Source organism: Rhinolophus ferrumequinum, assembly GCF_004115265.2.
Source record: "Rhinolophus ferrumequinum isolate MPI-CBG mRhiFer1 chromosome 13 unlocalized genomic scaffold, mRhiFer1_v1.p Super_scaffold_3, whole genome shotgun sequence".
NCBI lineage: Eukaryota > Metazoa > Chordata > Mammalia > Chiroptera > Rhinolophidae > Rhinolophus > Rhinolophus ferrumequinum.
In genome coordinates this window covers 147,643-165,781 of record NW_022680356.1, presented here as the reverse complement: position 1 = coordinate 165,781, position 18,139 = coordinate 147,643, and the positions used below count along the sequence as shown (strand labels likewise).

Below are 18,139 nucleotides of genomic sequence, written 5' to 3'. Positions count from 1 at the left end.
CGGGAGGCGGGCGGGCGGGGTTCCGGCCTCGTGCTGCACCCCCTCCCGCGGCCTTTTTGGCGGCTCCGGCGCGCGGGCGCGGGCGCGGCTTGTTCCGGTGTCCGCGGAGGGCGCGCTCGCGGGCGGGCAGGTGCGGGCAGGGGTCAGCCACGTGCGGGCCACGCGTCCTGCCGGGGCTGGCAGGCGGGGGGCGCGCGACATCGTGGTCCCGTGTTCCCCCAGGATGAGTCCGCGTCCCCGCGCGACCCTGTCATGGCCTTCCGCGCCGCGCCGCTAGTTCCCCGGAGCCCGAGGTGCCCCGGACCGCAGATGCCCGCGCGCAGCGTATAGCAGTGAGCACCGTGTCTGCCGCAGTTTACGTTTACAGTATTTAATTTTATATAATATATATTATTTATTAGAGCGTCCGTGATACCTCATACTCTCATTCTGTTTACACGCCTGAAAGCCGCGCAGTAGTTCTTGTTAGTTAAGGCGGCTGCTCTGAGGATGGCTTCCACCGCGGCCACGCTGGTGGCCAGCACTGTGGCCACGGCCGCTGGCCCGCTGGCGATCAGCACTGTGGCCACGGCCGCTGGCCCGCTGGTGGACTACCTGTGGATGCTGATCCTGGGCTTCATCATCGCCTTCGTGCTGGCCTTCTCCGTGGGCGCCAATGACGTAGCGAACTCGTTTGGCACGGCCGTGGGCTCGGGGGTGGTGACCCTGAAGCAGGCCTGCATCCTGGCTAGCATCTTTGAGACGGTGGGCTCTGTCTTGCTGGGGGCCAAAGTGAGCGAGACCATCAGGAAGGGCCTGATCGATGTGGAGATGTACAACTCGACCCAGGAGCTGCTGATGGCGGGCTCGGTCAGTGCCATGTTCGGTGAGTTGTCTGCATTGCCCATTCTGTACCTTTCAGGTGACGCCTTCAGAATGAACAGTGGAATTTTGCCGTTTCTTTAATAAAACTTGACTGTGTTTCAGGTTCTGCTGTGTGGCAACTAGCGGCTTCGTTTTTGAAGCTTCCCATTTCTGGAACCCATTGTATTGTTGGTGCGACCATTGGCTTCTCCCTTGTGGCAAAGGGACAGGAGGGTGTCAAGTGGTCTGAACTGATAAAAATTGGTATGTTTAGTTCTAAATGGTTTCTTAATTTTTATTCTTGTCACATTTCACGGCATAATATGCGGGAGAATACTGTGTAAAAGGGAGGGACAGACTAAAGTTCTGAAAACAGAATATTAAAATTTAAAGTAAGTTTTGGTTCCTGATTTTTGTTGACATTTGTTCTTCAATGTGTTCTATTCCAGTGATGTCTTGGTTCATCTCTCCGCTGCTTTCTGGTATCATGTCTGGAGTTTTATTCTTCCTTGTTCGGGCATTCATCCTCCGGAAGGTAATCTTTCTTTCCAAACTGCCTTTATGACCTTTAATGGGTCACACTCAGTGGTATTGAAACCAATAGCATCCTTGTAAATGTAATTGGTGTGTAGGTATGTGACCTTGGAGAGTTAAAAAATTCTGTTTTGTACACCTTTTGTGTGTCATTAAGGTCTCTGAAGGAAGGGAGTTTTCAGTATCCAAGAAGGAGTTCCGGAAGGAAAATTGAATGAGTGGTGTCTGCAGAGGAATAGGGGAGACTGGGTTGGATAATTAGGGAAATTGATTTAGGGTGACTTTGTCTGGCTGTGTGCAGATTATTACTTTAAACCACCAGCACGCAGACTGTTGAATTGTAAGCTTTGGGTTCAGCAAGTCACAAAGTCCCCTGTGGCTTTTTTTCAGCTGCCAGTAGAATGGAGTAGTTTGGGTCCACATAGTAAATTCAATAGTGCTGATTATCGTAACCCGTTTATAAGCTTCTAGATGGGACTACCTCGCACAGTGACTAGATTGATGTTTCAGAATAGGTGAAAAGAACCAGTAAAGACAGTTTTTGTTTTTTTTATTTGGCCCCAAAAAAATCTAGACAGCCATTTCATTTCCTGTCCATTTGAAAATCCCTTTTCAGGGACTGATATAGCATTTCTTTCATTAAGAAGTCTGGTGCTGGCTCCAAAGTGGACAACAAGGGGTGTTGTCATTGGACTGACTTACAGCAAGAATAAATGCATCTTTCTCAGGAAACAAAGTTGTCCTTTTCCTGAGGTGAATGGCTCTTAACTGTCCATTGTAGGTTCTTAAAATGCACCTAAACTGTAGAAATCTGAGTGAAGGGAGATACGCAGCTTGATCCCCAGAGGTTGTTTGGTCTCATTCTGGCTTCTCTAGGGAAAGACTGGCACCTCTTCTCTGTAGGAACTTCCTGGTGAAGTGATTCCTGACCACTGGTTCCCATGCCATGAGTCTGGCACAGTAGATCAGTTTACTACTTCTCAGACTCGAAACATCTGTAGCCTGGTGTAATCTGACTGAATGAGCAGTGCACTGATAGTCCCTGGCTCAGTTTGGTGTTTGTTCAGCAAGCAGGTAGACTGTGCCCACTCTGGCACTCCCCACAGCTGTCGCGTGTGACCCTAGCCAGGCTTGTCAGTGTTCTTACTAGAGCCACACAGCTTGCTCCACACCACACAGCCAGAGAATGGATATGGCTCCTTTGGGGATTCCTGTTAATAGCTGTATACTGGGTCTCTGCTGCTCACCTACTGGAAGCACATGGTTCTGGTTCTGGAGGAGCTTTGTGTGTTGCAGGACAGAACAAACTTGTCTTTCCCGGAGGGGAATGGTGGTGCTCTGAGGTGTAAAGAGGGATTGTGAGGTGTTCAGACCTCTCACTAGGGGAATGCCGGCCAGGGGTTTTTACCCCCCGTTATTGAGAGCTTCTCTTAGGTACGTTAACTTCCTAGCTGTCTTCCTTGTGTGGGTATGAGGATGGGTGTGATCAAGAAGGACTAAAACAGTGTTTGCAACAATATGACTGAGACTTTTCGTTATCTCCACTCACACCCCCACTCCCCGCCCCGGGCACACTCACACATGCACTCTGCCCAGTTTATCAGTAACACGAGTATTCAGGTGACACGTCTGAATATTTCTGTTTAGTTGGGTTTTAAATCTCAAGAAAACATCCTTAGGCGAGTAACCTTTGGGGGTCCTGGCTGTTAAAATCTGCCAACTTAACTTTCCATTTTGGAAGTTAACATTGGAATTGTTTTTTAAAAAGGTTTTATTCTCTGAGTGTCTGTTCCAAGGCTGTTGGATGGTCTCATGGGAAAAAGCCGAGTGGAGGGGAGCTGACTTCCTTAAGGACTGGGACAGTAATCAGTGACCAGAAGTAGGCGAGGGGAAGTTTTTCTCTTGAGTATTTCAAGACCAGTCAAAGAAAACGGGTCTTTCAGCATCTCCTTTCTGGTAGGAATCAAGCTGAATGTATGTAGGACATCTTTTCAAACTCAGGAACCTTTTCCTGTAGACAAAGCTTACTGCAGCGTTGAATACGTAAACATGAACTATTCTGGTTGAAGAGGAGGGGCTAGGAAGACCCTTTCCCATCCCACGTAAAGGGAGGATGAGAGACACTCTTTCTAGGTAAAGTTTGAGGGGGCATTAGATGGGTCGTATGGTGATAACTGCTCATGGTTTTCCTGTTTTCTAGACTCTTGTGGACTTTGACTTTTTAAAACCATAAGCCTGTATGTCATAGTATTTAAACTATCAGTAGTGTCATTCACTCCCTACGCTGTGCCCAGCTAATTTATTACTGGTTACTTCAGTATGTAGTTGGCTATATAGAGAAACAAATAATACGTGGGCTACTTCCTGTCAACTCTGACCAACCAATTACAGTTTGATTTGAAACCAAAATGCCACATAGTACCTGAAAATCTGTTAAGGGACGCCCCCACTTGTGTCCGTAGAACCCTAATGGGTTTTGCTATTGGGGGTGTCTTAGGTTCCTTGGAGAGTTTTCCTAAAACCATAGCTCGTTCTTCCTGTAGGAGAAAAATGTATGTACACCTTAGGTTCGTGACGTTACTGGCTGCCCTCGGGGTGTGGCCCATGTTGTTGAGTTACTCAGGGACACTTAATAGCCCTGGGTTCTGTAGGTTATTGATGTGTTTAGTTTAGCTGTTTCTCTAACATTGTTTTAAACTGGATAGGCTGCTAAGACTCCGCATAGTTGTCAGAGGGCCCGTCTGTGTTGGGTTCGAACGGCACCTTCACTTTCCTCTCGTGTCGTGGGTCTTAAGCCACTGCCTCCCTTTCTCCAGTGTACTTACTGCTTATTCTTGTCAGAGCTTTAGAATCACTTTTGGGTCTTCTCCTCTGTCTCTTCTTCCCCAGGCTTTTCCACTGGACTGGGACCAACATGGCATTAAACATTCGCCTAACATCTTTATAGTTTAGCCTTTTGTGTGTTCAGATCCGTGCTCTCTCATTCTTTAAGTGTTTGACTTCTGTGTTTTCCTGTAGAATTAATACACATTTGTTATAAGTGGAACTCTTGTCCCCAGTCACACTGGCCTCCTTGCTGTTCCTTAAACATTTCAAGTTTTTGCCTCGGGGCCTTTGTACTTGCTGACATCTTTGTCTGGAATGTTCTGCCCCCAGATAGCCGGTGGCTGGCTCCTTCTCCAGCCATGCTGGTTGACTTACATACCCGTTTTTGCTCCCCTGATACTCCCACCTTGCCCCCTTCCATCGCTGTCTCTTCCCCCTTGGTTGTCTTCAGAGCACCCAGCAGCACCTACATTAAACCGCACTGGGATGCGAGTGTTTGTTCTGTGGGGACAGGACGTTCGTCTCATTCAGTCCCGGATTTCAGCGCTCACAGCCTTGTTCTGTTGAGTGAGGAGTGACCTAGTACACAATTGCGTATCCTAGTACTTGGGTAAATTAGTAACGGTATACTTACCAAATGTTAGATAAGCTGGTTGTCACAGGTATGTTCTACTGCATGTTGCATTACTAAGAAATCTTTGCAGATATAAAGTCAGGTAAGAAGTTCTAACATCTCATAGGCAACTTCTTGACATTTCTTACAAGTGTCTAGCCCATCCCCAGGTGTGTGCTCAGGTTTACGTCTGGACAACAGATACCTTAGAACACTGCATGTTGAAACTGATTGCCTACGAGTCACTGATATAGGTAGCCTTGTTAAAAATTGCAAAAAATAAACCCAAAAGAAGAAGCCAGACACAAACCTAACTGCAGGTAGACGTAGGAGATAGTCTTGATGGGCAGACTTCTGGGAGCAAATACAGAAAAAGCCTGGCCGGCCTTGGGAGCTTCTGTGGAGGGAAGTTCCTGGCGCTGGGCTTCCTGAACCTGCCCTTTTACAAGGCTGTCTGATCACGAATTAAGTTTCACAGCTTTTAAGCTATTGGTCTTGATGATATTTTACAGGCAGATCCAGTTCCTAATGGTCTGCGAGCTTTGCCAGTATTCTATGCCTGCACGGTCGGAGTAAACCTGTTTTCCATCATGTATAGTGGAGCACCTTGTAAGTACCTGTCAGAACATTTAGATGTGAATTTGAAGTTGTTTATAAAACTTGCATTAAATGCGCAATTTACCCCTTTTTGCTTTACAGGGCTGAGATCTCCTAGAAGGTGGCTGGCCTGCACTGTTTCAGAAGGCTGCAGGCTAGTGTGTGCTGAGCTAACCTAGGTAGTTTCTCAACCAGAGAGACCTGCTCAGATTCTATATCACTACACACCTTTACCCTTTAGTCTTCCCAGGAGCCACGATAACACGCTCTTCTCCCTCCCCTGTCCTATCTGTGCTGAAAGTGCTGGCATTGATCCTGGCCTCCTGCTGGCTGCCGAGTCCTTACTTGTACCTGTTCCCCAGTAATCAGTCACTTAGGACTGCTTGCTTGGTGCTCTCATTTTTCTCTCCCAAGTGGAGCTACTTTGGTTTCTAAGTACTAAATTTACTCCTGAGTCTGCTTGACGAGAAGAGCCAGGAAATCTGACACCTGCCTTAAGTGCACTTGGAAGGGTTCATGCAATAAGGGGAAGTAATTTGTGAGCATGTGAAGATTGACACATCGGTTGCTTTTATGTTGGGCCTAAAGCAGCCACGGGCTGAATTATGGTACATGTTTAGTTGAGCAACTGAGAAAGGGTGACAACTTGTCACAGGCGTCAGCTCAGGTGCTGTCCGATTCCTTGGGTGTCACGGTCTGGGACCATCAGGTCATGGGCTCTCTCGATTTTGACTGATGCACTGGAAGAAATGCCTAGGACACACATGCACAGAAGGGGAGGGACTGGAGTACCGTGTTTCCCCGAAAATAAGACCTCGCTGGACGATCAGCCCTCATGCGTCTTGTGAAACAAAAATTAATATAAGACCCAGTCTTCTTTTACTATAATATAAGACTAGGTATAATGTAGCATATCCCTGTGATATCATAACATAACATCACATAACGTAAAAGACTGGGTCTTATATTACGTTTTGCTCCAGAAATCAGCAGACAGAGCTGATTGTCCGGCTAGGTCTTATTTTCGGAGAAACACGGTAGTACCTGGAGGCTACGTACCCTTATTGTGTGCTGTGCACTTGTATTTTTAAATATCCTTTTTAGCTTTTCTTAATGCTCATTGTAGCCCACTAAATTGTTTTCATTTCTGACTAATGGATTGTAACTGAAGTAATGTCACTAACCAAAAATGGAGTTAGTTTAGTGTTTTTTAAACTTTATTGGAATAATCAGGAGAGAAAATAGATAACATTTTGAGACTATAGGTCTCCTTAGGGAATACCAGCCTTCTTGCCAAGTAGTACAGGCCAAGAAGAGCTTGCATGCTGCATTTACAGTCTGTCTGAAACTGGGTTCTTGATGCTAAACGAGGAAGTCTCGCGTGAGGCTCTGAGCCCTGGTGTTTTATGTAGTTCAGTGAAATTAGAAACAAATTTCTCAAAAACAAACCATTTTTGCAAAGGGAACTTGGATATTTTTATTCTGACCTTTGTGGACCATTTACAAGAAAAACCAGTGTCATTTCCCTTTTCTGACTGGAACGTGGGCACATTTAAGCTGTGGTAGCGATTGATTAAATTTCATGTGTATTTTTTGTGACTTAACTACATAATCGAACTTTGATAGGATTATGATAATGATACAACTTGCATTTTGAAGGGGCCTCAATTTATGTCTGATTTTTAAATAATCATTTTGGGGGGCAGTAGAATTTCCATTTTATAAGTAATTTAATTCCTATTAAGCAAAACAACCACAAGTAACTAAGCTCTTGGATAAACTACAAATCAAAACACCTTTTAGGCTTAAATAGGATTCTGTGGTGTTTTGCTTCTGCCATTAACATAGGTTAGAAGCTTGGGGCCTCTTGGCATTTAAGTGATAAGCAGATGGTGACTAATAATGATCCTAAGTCCAATGAAAGTAGACAAGTCTCTAAGGGTAAGACTTGTGAATGAAACTACCACTAAACTTTTCCTTTTGTGAAGTAGCCCTTTGAACTATCCTTTTGACAGATAATATCCCTGTTTTCTGTATCTTAGTTTGGTAATGAGTTAAGAGATAATATCATTAGAGGATTTTGCTGGAGGCAGGACAATAGCTGTGATCACTGCACAGAAAATTATATCAGTATGGCAGATGTGACTACCAGGATCTTCCCCCACAATGTGCGCCCCCATCTGGAGGCTGAGAGTGCAAGGTTCCTTTTTCTTTATAACTGGTTGCAAATTGTCAGTATAATAATCCCCACCACCATCCAAGGCAAATAAAAGCTAGTTTGTGAAGGAGCTTGGGAGATGTCAGTCTGGCAGGTGTTTCAAGTGGGCTGGACTGGTGTGGGTTTCAGGTGACTGGATTTTGCTCCCACATCTGTGCAACCATGAGCATAGTAGGTCCTGTGGACCTAAGACTGGCATGGCAGCACTGGAAGGGGGAGGAGCTGGCTTGGGGACCCGAGTCCCCCCAGGAGAGTTTACACAGTGCTGCAGGGGCTGTGGCCCTGGGGTTTTCAAGATGCACCCTTTTATTTCCTAGTGCTGGGCTTTGACAGACTTCCTGTGTGGGGCACCGTCCTCATCTCGGTGGGATGTGCGCTTCTCTGTGCCCTTATCGTCTGGTTCTTTGTATGTCCCAGGATGAAGAGGAAAATCGAACGTAAGTGACCCTGTAGCACAACGTTTTAGCTAGTAACCTGCTTATTTGTTTTTGTTTGGCCACCTGTAAACATTCACTGTTTGCTAGATTGGCAAAGTCAGAAATGTTAAAAGGATAGGGCTCCCTGATGTCCTGGGTCCTTGCCTGTGGCTCGGCTGACGCCTAAATGGGCTTGTAAACACTGGGCACTGGCAGGGCAGGCAGCATATTCCCACCTGGCGTGGGGTTTAGGACCGTGAGCGCGCACACCTATTAGGGAGCTGGCAGTGCGAGTTGTCATCTTTGGTTGCCTTCACTGAGCTATGCTGCTTTGCTTGAACTCAGAATACGGGATTTAGGGGGAATTCATTTTTAAAAAACATGAACTAGATGCAGTCCAAATTTGCAGTCTGCCAGTCCCTGGTGGGCAGGGATCTGAGCATGGTTTCTGTTTGCAAAGAGATGTACAGAACAAGAGGACCCAGCAGAGCCCACAGAGCCTTTGCTGTCTGGCCCGTTACCAAAAGAGATTGCAGCCCTGACGGGGTGTCCTGCCTGACAGTTTCTTCCCAAGACAGACGAGCTGTGGCAGACACAATAGACAGGAAGATTGTCCTGAAGTTTCAGTGTAGTTCGCCTGGGTTCCTGTTTTGAGGGGGGAAGGGGAGATGTGGAACTACTGAGTTTGGTGAAAACCAAATCCAAACCCTTCTTTTCCAGGAGAAATAAAGTGTAGTCCTTCGGAAAGCCCCTTGATGGAAAAAAAGAATAGCTTGAAAGAAGACCACGAAGAAGCCAAGGTGTCTCTTGGGGACGTGGAAACCAGGAGTCCTGCTCCCGAGGTGGGGCCGGCCACCGTGCCCCTGCGGGCTGTGCTGGAGGAGAGGACGGTGTCCTTCAAGCTGGGGGACTTGGAGGAGGTGCCAGAGCGGCCGCGGCTTCCTAGCGTGGACCTGAAGGAGGACAGCAGCCTGGACGGGGCCGGGAATGGTGAGCGGGGCAGGCGGTGCCTGTGTGCTGTGCAGGCGGGCGGTGGGGCCCCGCGGCGCTCGGCGCTGAGTGGTACTGTTTGCTCCTGGACAGGTGTGGCGCGGCTGCCCGGCGGGGACCTTGTGCAGCTCAGCCAGGCCGTCAGCAGCCAGATGAGCTGCGGCCACCAGCAGTACCACACCGTGCACAAAGACTCCGGCCTGTACAAGGAGCTGCTGCACAAGCTGCACCTCGCCAAGGTGGGGGACTGCATGGGGGACTCGGGGGACAAGCCCCTGAGGCGCAACAACAGCTACACGTCCTACACCATGGCCATCTGCGGCATGCCCCTGGACTCGTTCCGCGCCAGGGACGCCGAGCCCAGAGCTGACGAGGTGGAGAAGCTGACGTGGCCGAGCGCCGACGGCAGGAAGCGAGTCCGCATGGACAGCTACACCAGCTACTGCAACGCCGTGTCCGACACCCGCTCGGCCTCTGATGTGGACGTGAGCACCAAGGCCGAGATGGGTCTGGGCGACAGGAAAGGGAGCGGCAGCTCTCTGGAGGAGTGGAGTGACCAGGACAGGCCGCAGGTGTCCCTCCTTTTCCAGTTCCTGCAGATCCTCACGGCCTGCTTCGGCTCGTTCGCCCACGGTGGCAATGACGTCAGGTCGGTGGCTGGAGCTTAGCACTGCTCATTCTGCTTTCACACGCCTCACCTTTGAAGGCCAGAGGCTGTGCTTGTGGCTTGGTGCTCCTGGCAGCATGGCACACTGCATGACGTGGTCACGTGAGGTCCTAACACTTGCTGACAGTGACAGGCAGTCAGGTGTTTCTCTAGCGATTACAAAGAGCGTTTTTAACTGTCCCTGTGGATAGTAGACACAGAGAGCTTTCAGAGGGGCCTTTTGCCTTTTGGCTAGGGCCTGGCTCCTTTTAATAAATTCTGGGATGTAAGATGGAAAATGTGCCATCACTGCCCTGTGGGATCGATCTGCAGGCCGCTGACCGTGGTTACTTCTGTGGTTTGTAGTGTGCGTTGGCTCCCAGACTTGCTTTAGGCTCCCTGGGGGCCACGGGCCACGTGTGTGCATGGCGTCTGCTCTGACCAGTGCTCCTTCCTTTGTCCTCATGCATGTGGGCTGTTCATTTCCTGTGACACAGGCCTGTTGCTAAGTGAGCTTTAAGCTCCACTCGAGACAACAGTAAGTCGCCCGGCAAACGCACTGGCCAGGCTCTGGTCTGCCCGAAAGTCATCCTGGTCTCACTTTCTTGCAGCAACGCCATCGGCCCTCTGGTTGCGCTGTATTTGGTTTATGACACGGGAGATGTGTCTCCAAAGGTCGCCATCCCGATCTGGCTCCTGCTGTACGGTGGCATCGGCATCTGTATTGGCCTGTGGGTCTGGGGCCGGAGAGTCATCCAGACCATGGGCAAGGACCTGACGCCCATCACGCCCTCCAGGTGAGCTGGCCTCGGCCCTCAGGTGCAGCGCTGGGGCCCAGCGACCTGCTCGTAAGTTCTGGTGTTACTGTCATTGCTGCAGACGTTTTGGGTTTTGTTTCCTGTCTGGCCCTGAAATAGATTTTGGTCCAGTGTTCATGAATTCAACCCCAGTGGTCTCGTAACCTTAACTTTTCTGAGGAAAGGTGTGCTAAGAATGAATTGCTAGGTATGCTTGACCTTATTGGTGTTACTTTGGGAGCTAAGAGTGACGTTTACCAAATTCTTCAAAGTAAAAGTGTGAACCTTAGTAATGGGCTTCCAGAAAAACTTAAAACGAGAGGGACAAGAGACATAGCATGGCTTGATGCAAAGTAGATTTCAAGAGTTCTAGCAACTAAAGAGGGCAGTGACGGCTGTCGCTGAGTGGAGCATAGAAGAAGGCCTGAACTTTGAGGTATTGTTAGCTTACCAAAAAAAGAAATTTCATTCTCGACAAGTCACCTTTCTGTGTCCACAGCGGCTTCAGTATCGAACTGGCATCTGCCCTCACTGTGGTAATTGCATCAAATATCGGCCTGCCCATCAGCACGACGCATTGTAAAGTAAGTGATGCCACCTGCTGTGACTTGACTGGTTCTTTTTGATAATATGGGGGGTGGGGTGGAATTGTTTGTTTTTAATATTTCAGTCCTTTTGTGTGAAAAGTTTTATGTGGTGGGTATTGAAGAACTCCCAGTTTAGGACGAGGGACCACAAGAACGTAATTACTCACATCTTACAGTTTCTGTGTCTGTCGCTCATTTAAGCAGATAATATGGATTCTCCCCAAATGATGCAGTCCTTTCACGTGCAGCCAGTAAGTCAGGCCTACTTGACGCTGAGGCCAGTTTGCTCAGAGCCTCTCAGGACTGAAGGCCCAAGAAGCGAGTTGAGTCCTAAGGTCACTTGGTGACCATGTGACGTCTACAGGGGAAGGAAGAATGCTCCCTAGGATGGAGCCTAGAGTCACCTTTTCTTCCAGGACCTCTCGCCAGGTGTTGGCTGTTAGGTCAGACATCAGCTTCCTTCTAGAGTGATCTTTGGAAAACCTGGAACTTAACTTGTTAAAGCGGCTAGTTATTATTAGTGCAGTTCATTCAATTCCTTAGCTGCGGAGGGAAGAAGGAAGTGTCCTTTTCCTGTCATCTACCCCAGTTCACACAGATTTAACGATTGGGTTTTTATGTTGCCTTCATCTCGCCACGAGTAATCTTAACCCACGTCAGAGCAGCTCACGGGCTCTTGTCCTTAAGGTCATGCGTCTCTGCCAGGCCCCACTGCCCTAGTGACCAGCCCCTTGCCCGTTCCCTCCTAGGTGGGCTCTGTCGTGTCCGTTGGCTGGCTCCGGTCCAAAAAGGCTGTTGACTGGCGACTCTTCCGCAACATTTTCATGGCCTGGTTTGTCACGGTCCCCATTTCTGGCATAATCAGCGCTGCTATCATGGCACTCTTCAAGTTTGCCATCCTGCGGGCATGAAGCGGAGGCGGGGACCATGTGGTTGTTTGGGCTGCCCTCTGCAGGGTGTGAGTGTCACAAAGGCCCACAGTCCCCTGCGTTCGGGAGCTGTGGGAGGAAGTGCTTCTTGAGCTGCAGTTGCTTCTGTGCTAAACCTGACTTGTCTCCAATTAGCTATTTCAATAGCCAGGTTCCCACTGGTTCCTATTGGCCGTGACTTCTGCACATCTCCACTTTCTGTACCCAGCTTCAATTCCATTATGTATATGTTGTCTCTGATGATAACTCGTGATCTTTAAACACCATTCAGAGCCATTTGACAGACAGAGTGCTCTGCCTGGCGGTGTCACCAGCTTCTGCCTGCGCACGCACAGGAGTTAATAACTGAAGGGCACCTGAAGCTCCCTGGGCCCTAGAGAGGCGGTCCTGTGTGCCCTGTGTCTGGTCGGCGCTGCTCGTGGGACCTGGGGGTGAGGCTCGGGCACTGACAGCTGACTTGGTGACGTCTTTGCGAGCGTCTTCCTGACTGACTGCTACGGAGAAGCAGAAAGAAGGCCTGTGCAGCCGCATTGGTTTCAATTTTTGGCTGTGGGTGGATGAACGAGGGAGGTGGGGTGTGAACTTTGGGCAAGGTCGGTGGGCAGCCTTCCATGTTCATCCGTCTACCTCTTAACTGAATAAAAAGCTTACAGTTTTTAGAAGATTTGTCCTCATGGTTTTTGTTCGTGGCAGAGCACGTGGGCTGGGACCAGTTAGCTCACGCCACTCTTAGGAGAGGGGGTGTCTTACCGAGCGGGGGTCTCCCTGCTTCGGTTCCCAGGGCCCCGTTCAGACCCAGCATCGCCGCCTGCACGTCGCTCCCTCTATGGGGACTGGCACCTGGCACCTCCCAGGTCCCAGTAGCACAGCCGGTGTCCTGTTGGCACGCACAGACCCACTCACTTGTTCACACCTGTTTGGCTGTGCGAACGGGCTTCTTTAGGGCTCGAGCTGTGCTGAGGGAAAGGGGTGCCCGGGTCGGGGGCTCAGCTCCCCCACCGAAGTCCTCTGTCGGCTTCCTCAGTCTTGGTCATCACCTCTCCTTTTACTCTCTGTCAGAACAGGGATGGGAAGTGTGTTGCTTTGTGAACTGCATGAATGGCTCCTGTCCCGAGAGTGAGTCAGATGCTCTTAGGCCGCCTGACTGGAAGGGGGAAGGGCCCTGTGTGCCTGACCTTGCCCAAGGGCGTAGACCACTGGTCAGGCATCAGGCCCGCGCTGAGCTTTTCATGCTCGCTCAGTCCTCGAGAGCTGCAGGGGGGCTCCCCGCACTTCACAGATGCTGAAACGCCCTGAGAATGCCTGCATCTTCACAGTGTGGTACAGTGGGCACCAGTCTCGGCCTTCGGGGCTGGCTGGGTTGCCTTGTGTCACGTGAGGAAGAAGGGGCATGCTAGAGGGACGCCTGGCGCCACGCCCTGAGCTGAGTGTTGGTGCTGACTTCCTGTTCCGGAGCTGTGGGACCTCACAGCCCAGACCTGTCTGCCTTGGGATTAATCAGAGAACTGTGACCAGGTCGGCACGTTCCCCGGGGCTCAGCACAGGACAGCCGGGAAAATACTGGAACTGAGGATGTGAAGAGCCGCTGGACCTGGGGAAGAGGGCCCTAAGAGTGAGGAAGAGAAGACCAGAGGGAGTATATCCCACACAGCGTGGTGTCTGTCATGGCCAGGGGCACATGCTGGACGGAACCCTGGCCTGCTTTTCCTGAGTACAGATGTGACCTTTTGTAACCAAGTTTTTTAATCAAGGTTGTATGTGTGCACATTAAGGAGTCAGGAGATTCAACAAGGCCTGTGACAAAGGGCCTCCCCCCACTCTCGATCCTGGTATTTCCTGCTGCGTCTGCGTGATGTTTGGTCTTCCATTTTACCATCGCAGGCTCTGACCTCCCGTCTTCAGTGTAATTTTGGTAAGATCAATGTCCCAAGTATATAGAAAGTAGTCCTGAACTGCTGCTGTGCAGTGAGCACACCATGACACTTCTCCCTACAAAGTTTTGTTTTCCCTGCAGTAATTGTCATTTTTCTTTCCTTTTGTTGGTTCTGGTCGCAAACCCATCCCGAAACTCTCCACCGCTTGTCTGATTTCGTCTTAGGACCATCATAAGCGACAGGAATGGTGTGGACAGGTCAGGGAGCCTCACTCACAGCTTCAGCCTGGCCCCAGGCTAGCCGACTTGCACGTCTGCGTCCTAAGTCTTCCTCTTCATCTTGGAGATTTCTTTTACCTCATGGGTTGGATTTCCTGCCTCCTGCAGCCCGACTCTCCGTGGCTCTTGGGTGATCCCCTTGTTTTTGTGGAGAACACCTTCTAGCAGCTTCCTGAGAAAGAATTGGGGAGTTTTTTGAGATCTTGCACATGTGAATGTGTTTTCATTCCATCTTCACGTTTAATTGGTAATTTGAGTATAGAGTCTAGGTCTGAAATAATTCCTCTCCGAGTATTGAAGGCACTGACTTGTTGCTGCTACAAAGCCCCATTCCCTTCCGATGACGTGCGTGTGACCCGCTGTCCTCGCTGGTAGCTTGTTGGGGTATTTACTTCTTAGTGTCAGGAATGCAACTGTGAGCAGTTGGTTTATTTTTCAGTGGACCGAGTACTTCACTCCTTCAAAGCCCAGATAGTCACGTCCTTCAGTTCTAGGAACTTCCTGAATTACTTTGACACTCTCTTTACCTTTTTATTTTCTTTTTCACTTCTTGAGCTTTCTAATTTCCCAGTTTTTTGCTCAACACATTTTTCTTTTCTCTGACCATGTCCTTTAACGAGAGACATTCTCAACTCTATTGTCAAAAGCTGCTATGAAATTTTCTGCTCTTCTTTAATTCCCAAAATATATAAAATAGCATCCTGGTTCATGGATGCCATCGATATTTCTTTGAAAGTGTTAATGCTAATTTTAATTTACTAAGATACTTCCCATTTTTCGCTCTGGTCTCTGTCATGCCAAGGGCTTGGCTTTGCTGCCCCTTTAATCATCCCATTTAAGGGGAGACAGTGCTGGTGGGACGCTCAGCGCCTGGGTGGCACTTGTGGGACTCAGGGGCACTGCTTCCCAACCAGGGCTGTTTGTTGTCCCTGCTCCCAGAATATGAGGCAGATTGAGACTTGGCTGTCACAGCTGGGGGATGCTACTAGCCAGACGTGTTGCTGTAAACAGCCTACAGTACACAGGGGCGACCCCACAGCAAACAATCCGGTCTAAAATGTCAAAAGTGCCGAAGTTGAGACACCGAGTCTGTGGGGAGCCCAGAGAAGAGATGGGTCTAGGCTGACTCAGGGCTCAGTGGGGAGAGGTCACTGTTTATGTCCCTTGTTATGTCCCTTGTTCTCAGCATAGGCAGTTCTTGCTTTATGGCTCCACAGGGCGAGTCCAGTACCACAGTTTGGACAGAACTCCAACAGCATGGTTCAAATTTCAGCTGCCGTGGCGTGTTAACTGGCACTTGCATGAGGTACAAATTAACACCAGCTCTTTGGTCCTCAGGTCATGTTCACACCACACACATCAGCATCAAGCCTGCCCAGTCACAGCTTTGAAAGTCTGTCGCTGATCGCGTGTGTGTAGTTGCTATTTGGTCCAGAGACAGAGCTTTACTGTCGCCTCTTTACCCTCCAGCGGTGGATGGCAGAGTGCTTGTAGCACCGCTGCTGGGTCACTCTCCAGATCTCTTAGGGCTTGGATGAAAGCAGAAACTTGCTTTTTACCACCAAACACAGCTTGCATTGATCCAGCCCTTGGACAGAGAGGTTATTACTACTTTTGCACAGGAATTTTGCACAGGCTCTTGAGGTCAGTTAGAGATTTTGGTTTCTTTAGCTGAGGTTCGGAAGACGTAGAAAGCATCATGGCAGAAAGTGAGAGGGACACATGGTGTGGCAGAAACTCATGACTGCAAATAGTGGTCCAGATTCCAGCCAAGCAGAAGCCCTGGAGAGGCTGAGCTGCCGCTGTCTGGGGGAACTTAGTGAGGAAAGGATGCACATGCCCCAGAGGATGTGGGTGGCCACATGTCACGTGCAGGGACCTCTCGGAGGTGGTTCAAACATTGAAAGAAAGGTACAGCGTGGGAAGCCCACCCCACAGGTTTATCCATTGGGACTGGATAAAGTCTTACTATTTCTTGATTTCCCTATACATTTATAACAGTTTTTAATGTTTTGGCAAAATTTTTCGAGTTCACAGGACAGCCTTGTTTCCTGGAGACTGTCCATCGCCTGGCATGGTCACGTGGGCCCACTGCCATGGCTGCAGGGGGCGGTGTGTGCGTTACATGTTCTCTGCTGCTTCCGGATCTGTGACCCTGCACTGTGGCCTTTGGAATAAACTTGCAGTCTGATGACATACAGAAGGTGACACCTGACTGCAGCGGTGGGCACGGGATAGGGGGGCTTACCAGCTGCTGCTTAGAAAGTTTTCTTACGGAGATTTCAAGGAGAGTCAAAACGAGGGTCCGATGCACGCGTCAGTGTGCCAGGTGCCCGTGTCCTGCTCCCCCGTCAGTGCTCTGCCGTCCTTGCTCCCTCACGGAAGTTCTTACTGCAGTGTTTTAAACCGAACTATCTTGCCTGTAAAAAGACAGTGTTTGGGTTGTAAAGTCACCACAGCGTGCCTGACAGCTGGACTGTCCCTCTCTGGGTTACCCTCCTCCGTCTCCTCTGGAGGGACCTGTTCTCGGATCGGGAGCCTCTCGGCGGCAGCTTGCCTGGCCCGTCTCGGGTCGGCCGCCTGTCCCACTCCGTCCAGCTGCCGGGTCTTGTCTCCTCCCCTGATGACTGTCTATAGCTGTCCCTACTGTAGACATGTCCCTACATGTAGCCATGTTGGGGTTGCAGAGGGAGTTGAAGGTCAGTGTTTCAGTTCGTCTTTACCTGGGAATTCTTGACGAATTAATATTTTAGTAATTTTTTTTTAAAGTGAAAAATGGAATGTTTAAATTGAAAATGTTTTGAACAATTGTGTATAGAAGGTAGAGAATGAAAGCAGCTCACGTGCGTTTCCATTTCCTGGCCCCATTACCCAAAGGGACCTGTCAGTAGCGTGCACACCTTCAGTATTTTGTGCGTGCGTGTGTGCACACGCGTGTGCGCACATGGGTGTGTGCACGGGGGAGCCCGCACACACACACAGCGTCTTTCCTTCTGAGAGATGAGGCGGCTTAGCCCTTGCTGAAGCCCCTGGTGTCTACAAGCTAACTGGGTCAGTGTTGAATCACCACTGAGAACTAAGTGTCACAACTGCACGTGTTTCCTTGCGAGCTGGCTGAACTCTCGGCTGAGCTGGTGCTTTCAGCAGCTCGTTTCCTGGTTGGCAGGAAACAGAAGGGCTTCTTCTCACCTCACATAAGTGACAGCTGCTGAGACCAAAGGTGACAGTTCAGACGTGCTCCTTAACCGCTGGGTCTGGTGTTCCCTATGAAATCCAGTGGTGTGGGGATGCTCGGCTTGTTAAGCCCTCTCCACCGTGTTTGTGCAGCGTGTGGGGTTTGCAAATACCTTTAATCTCCTGCCGAAATCTCGGTAAGGCTACTGAACTCCCGGCCCGAGGTGGGAAAGTTGGCTCTGGCACTGCTCTTGGCCCGTCTTGGCTTCTACGCGAGACACTGATGTTTGAAAGGCTGCACAGTGCTGAGGTGCTTCTGCAGACTGTACTTCTGTGACAGGTGGACGCTTTGGAGACTATTAATCGATTTTAAAATAATGGTGAAAATCAAGCACTGGAGCTGTGACTGGCCGCAGTCCTCGCCTTTCTGATGACCGGGCTCTTGTGCAAAGCCCTTTTGTCATGTTCAGACAGGACGCCGGACTTGTCCGTGGCCTCCGATCAGATGGGGGACAGTGCAGAGTGCCGCTCGTCCAGGGAAGAAGACAGGCACTTTCTGGGGACAGCTGAAATTACAGGATGGCCCCCTTCCAGAGCGCCACTGCCGGAGACCTAGATAGCAGGCTCCACCTCCCACCGAGCTTGTTCTAGAAGCAAGTGAATGTTCCCTAATTGCAGGCTTGGGCTGAAACCCCAGCAGTGTTCCCACTGTGCTAATTGGAAAAATACCATTTTCAGCTCACTGTGTCCTGCTTCACAAGATAATAGCTGGCAGCTGAGTTGCCAGTTTGGTTCCTAAAGTGAAATCGCACTTTGT

At 49.7% G+C, this 18,139-nt stretch overlaps 1 protein-coding gene across 2 annotated transcripts in view; it reads left to right on the top strand.

The window, feature by feature from the left end:
• The window catches only part of SLC20A1 (solute carrier family 20 member 1), a 42,988-nt gene that overhangs the window by 666 nt on the left and 24,183 nt on the right, over nt 1-18,139 (top strand). The window contains exons 2-11 of one of the 2 annotated variants that reach the window (XM_033100882.1): nt 223-865; nt 967-1,107; nt 1,293-1,378; nt 5,329-5,425; nt 7,949-8,068; nt 8,768-9,037; nt 9,131-9,686; nt 10,295-10,480; nt 10,980-11,064; nt 11,817-12,604. In XM_033100882.1, coding sequence (XP_032956773.1) covers nt 490-865; nt 967-1,107; nt 1,293-1,378; nt 5,329-5,425; nt 7,949-8,068; nt 8,768-9,037; nt 9,131-9,686; nt 10,295-10,480; nt 10,980-11,064; nt 11,817-11,978 — 2,079 coding nt within the window. In that variant the 5' untranslated portion in view covers nt 223-489 and the 3' untranslated portion in view covers nt 11,979-12,604. Of the gene's footprint in view, nt 1-222; nt 866-966; nt 1,108-1,292; nt 1,379-5,328; nt 5,426-7,948; nt 8,069-8,767; nt 9,038-9,130; nt 9,687-10,294; nt 10,481-10,979; nt 11,065-11,816; nt 12,605-18,139 lie in introns of those variants that run through there. The other variant, XM_033100883.1, reaches the window with a different exon arrangement.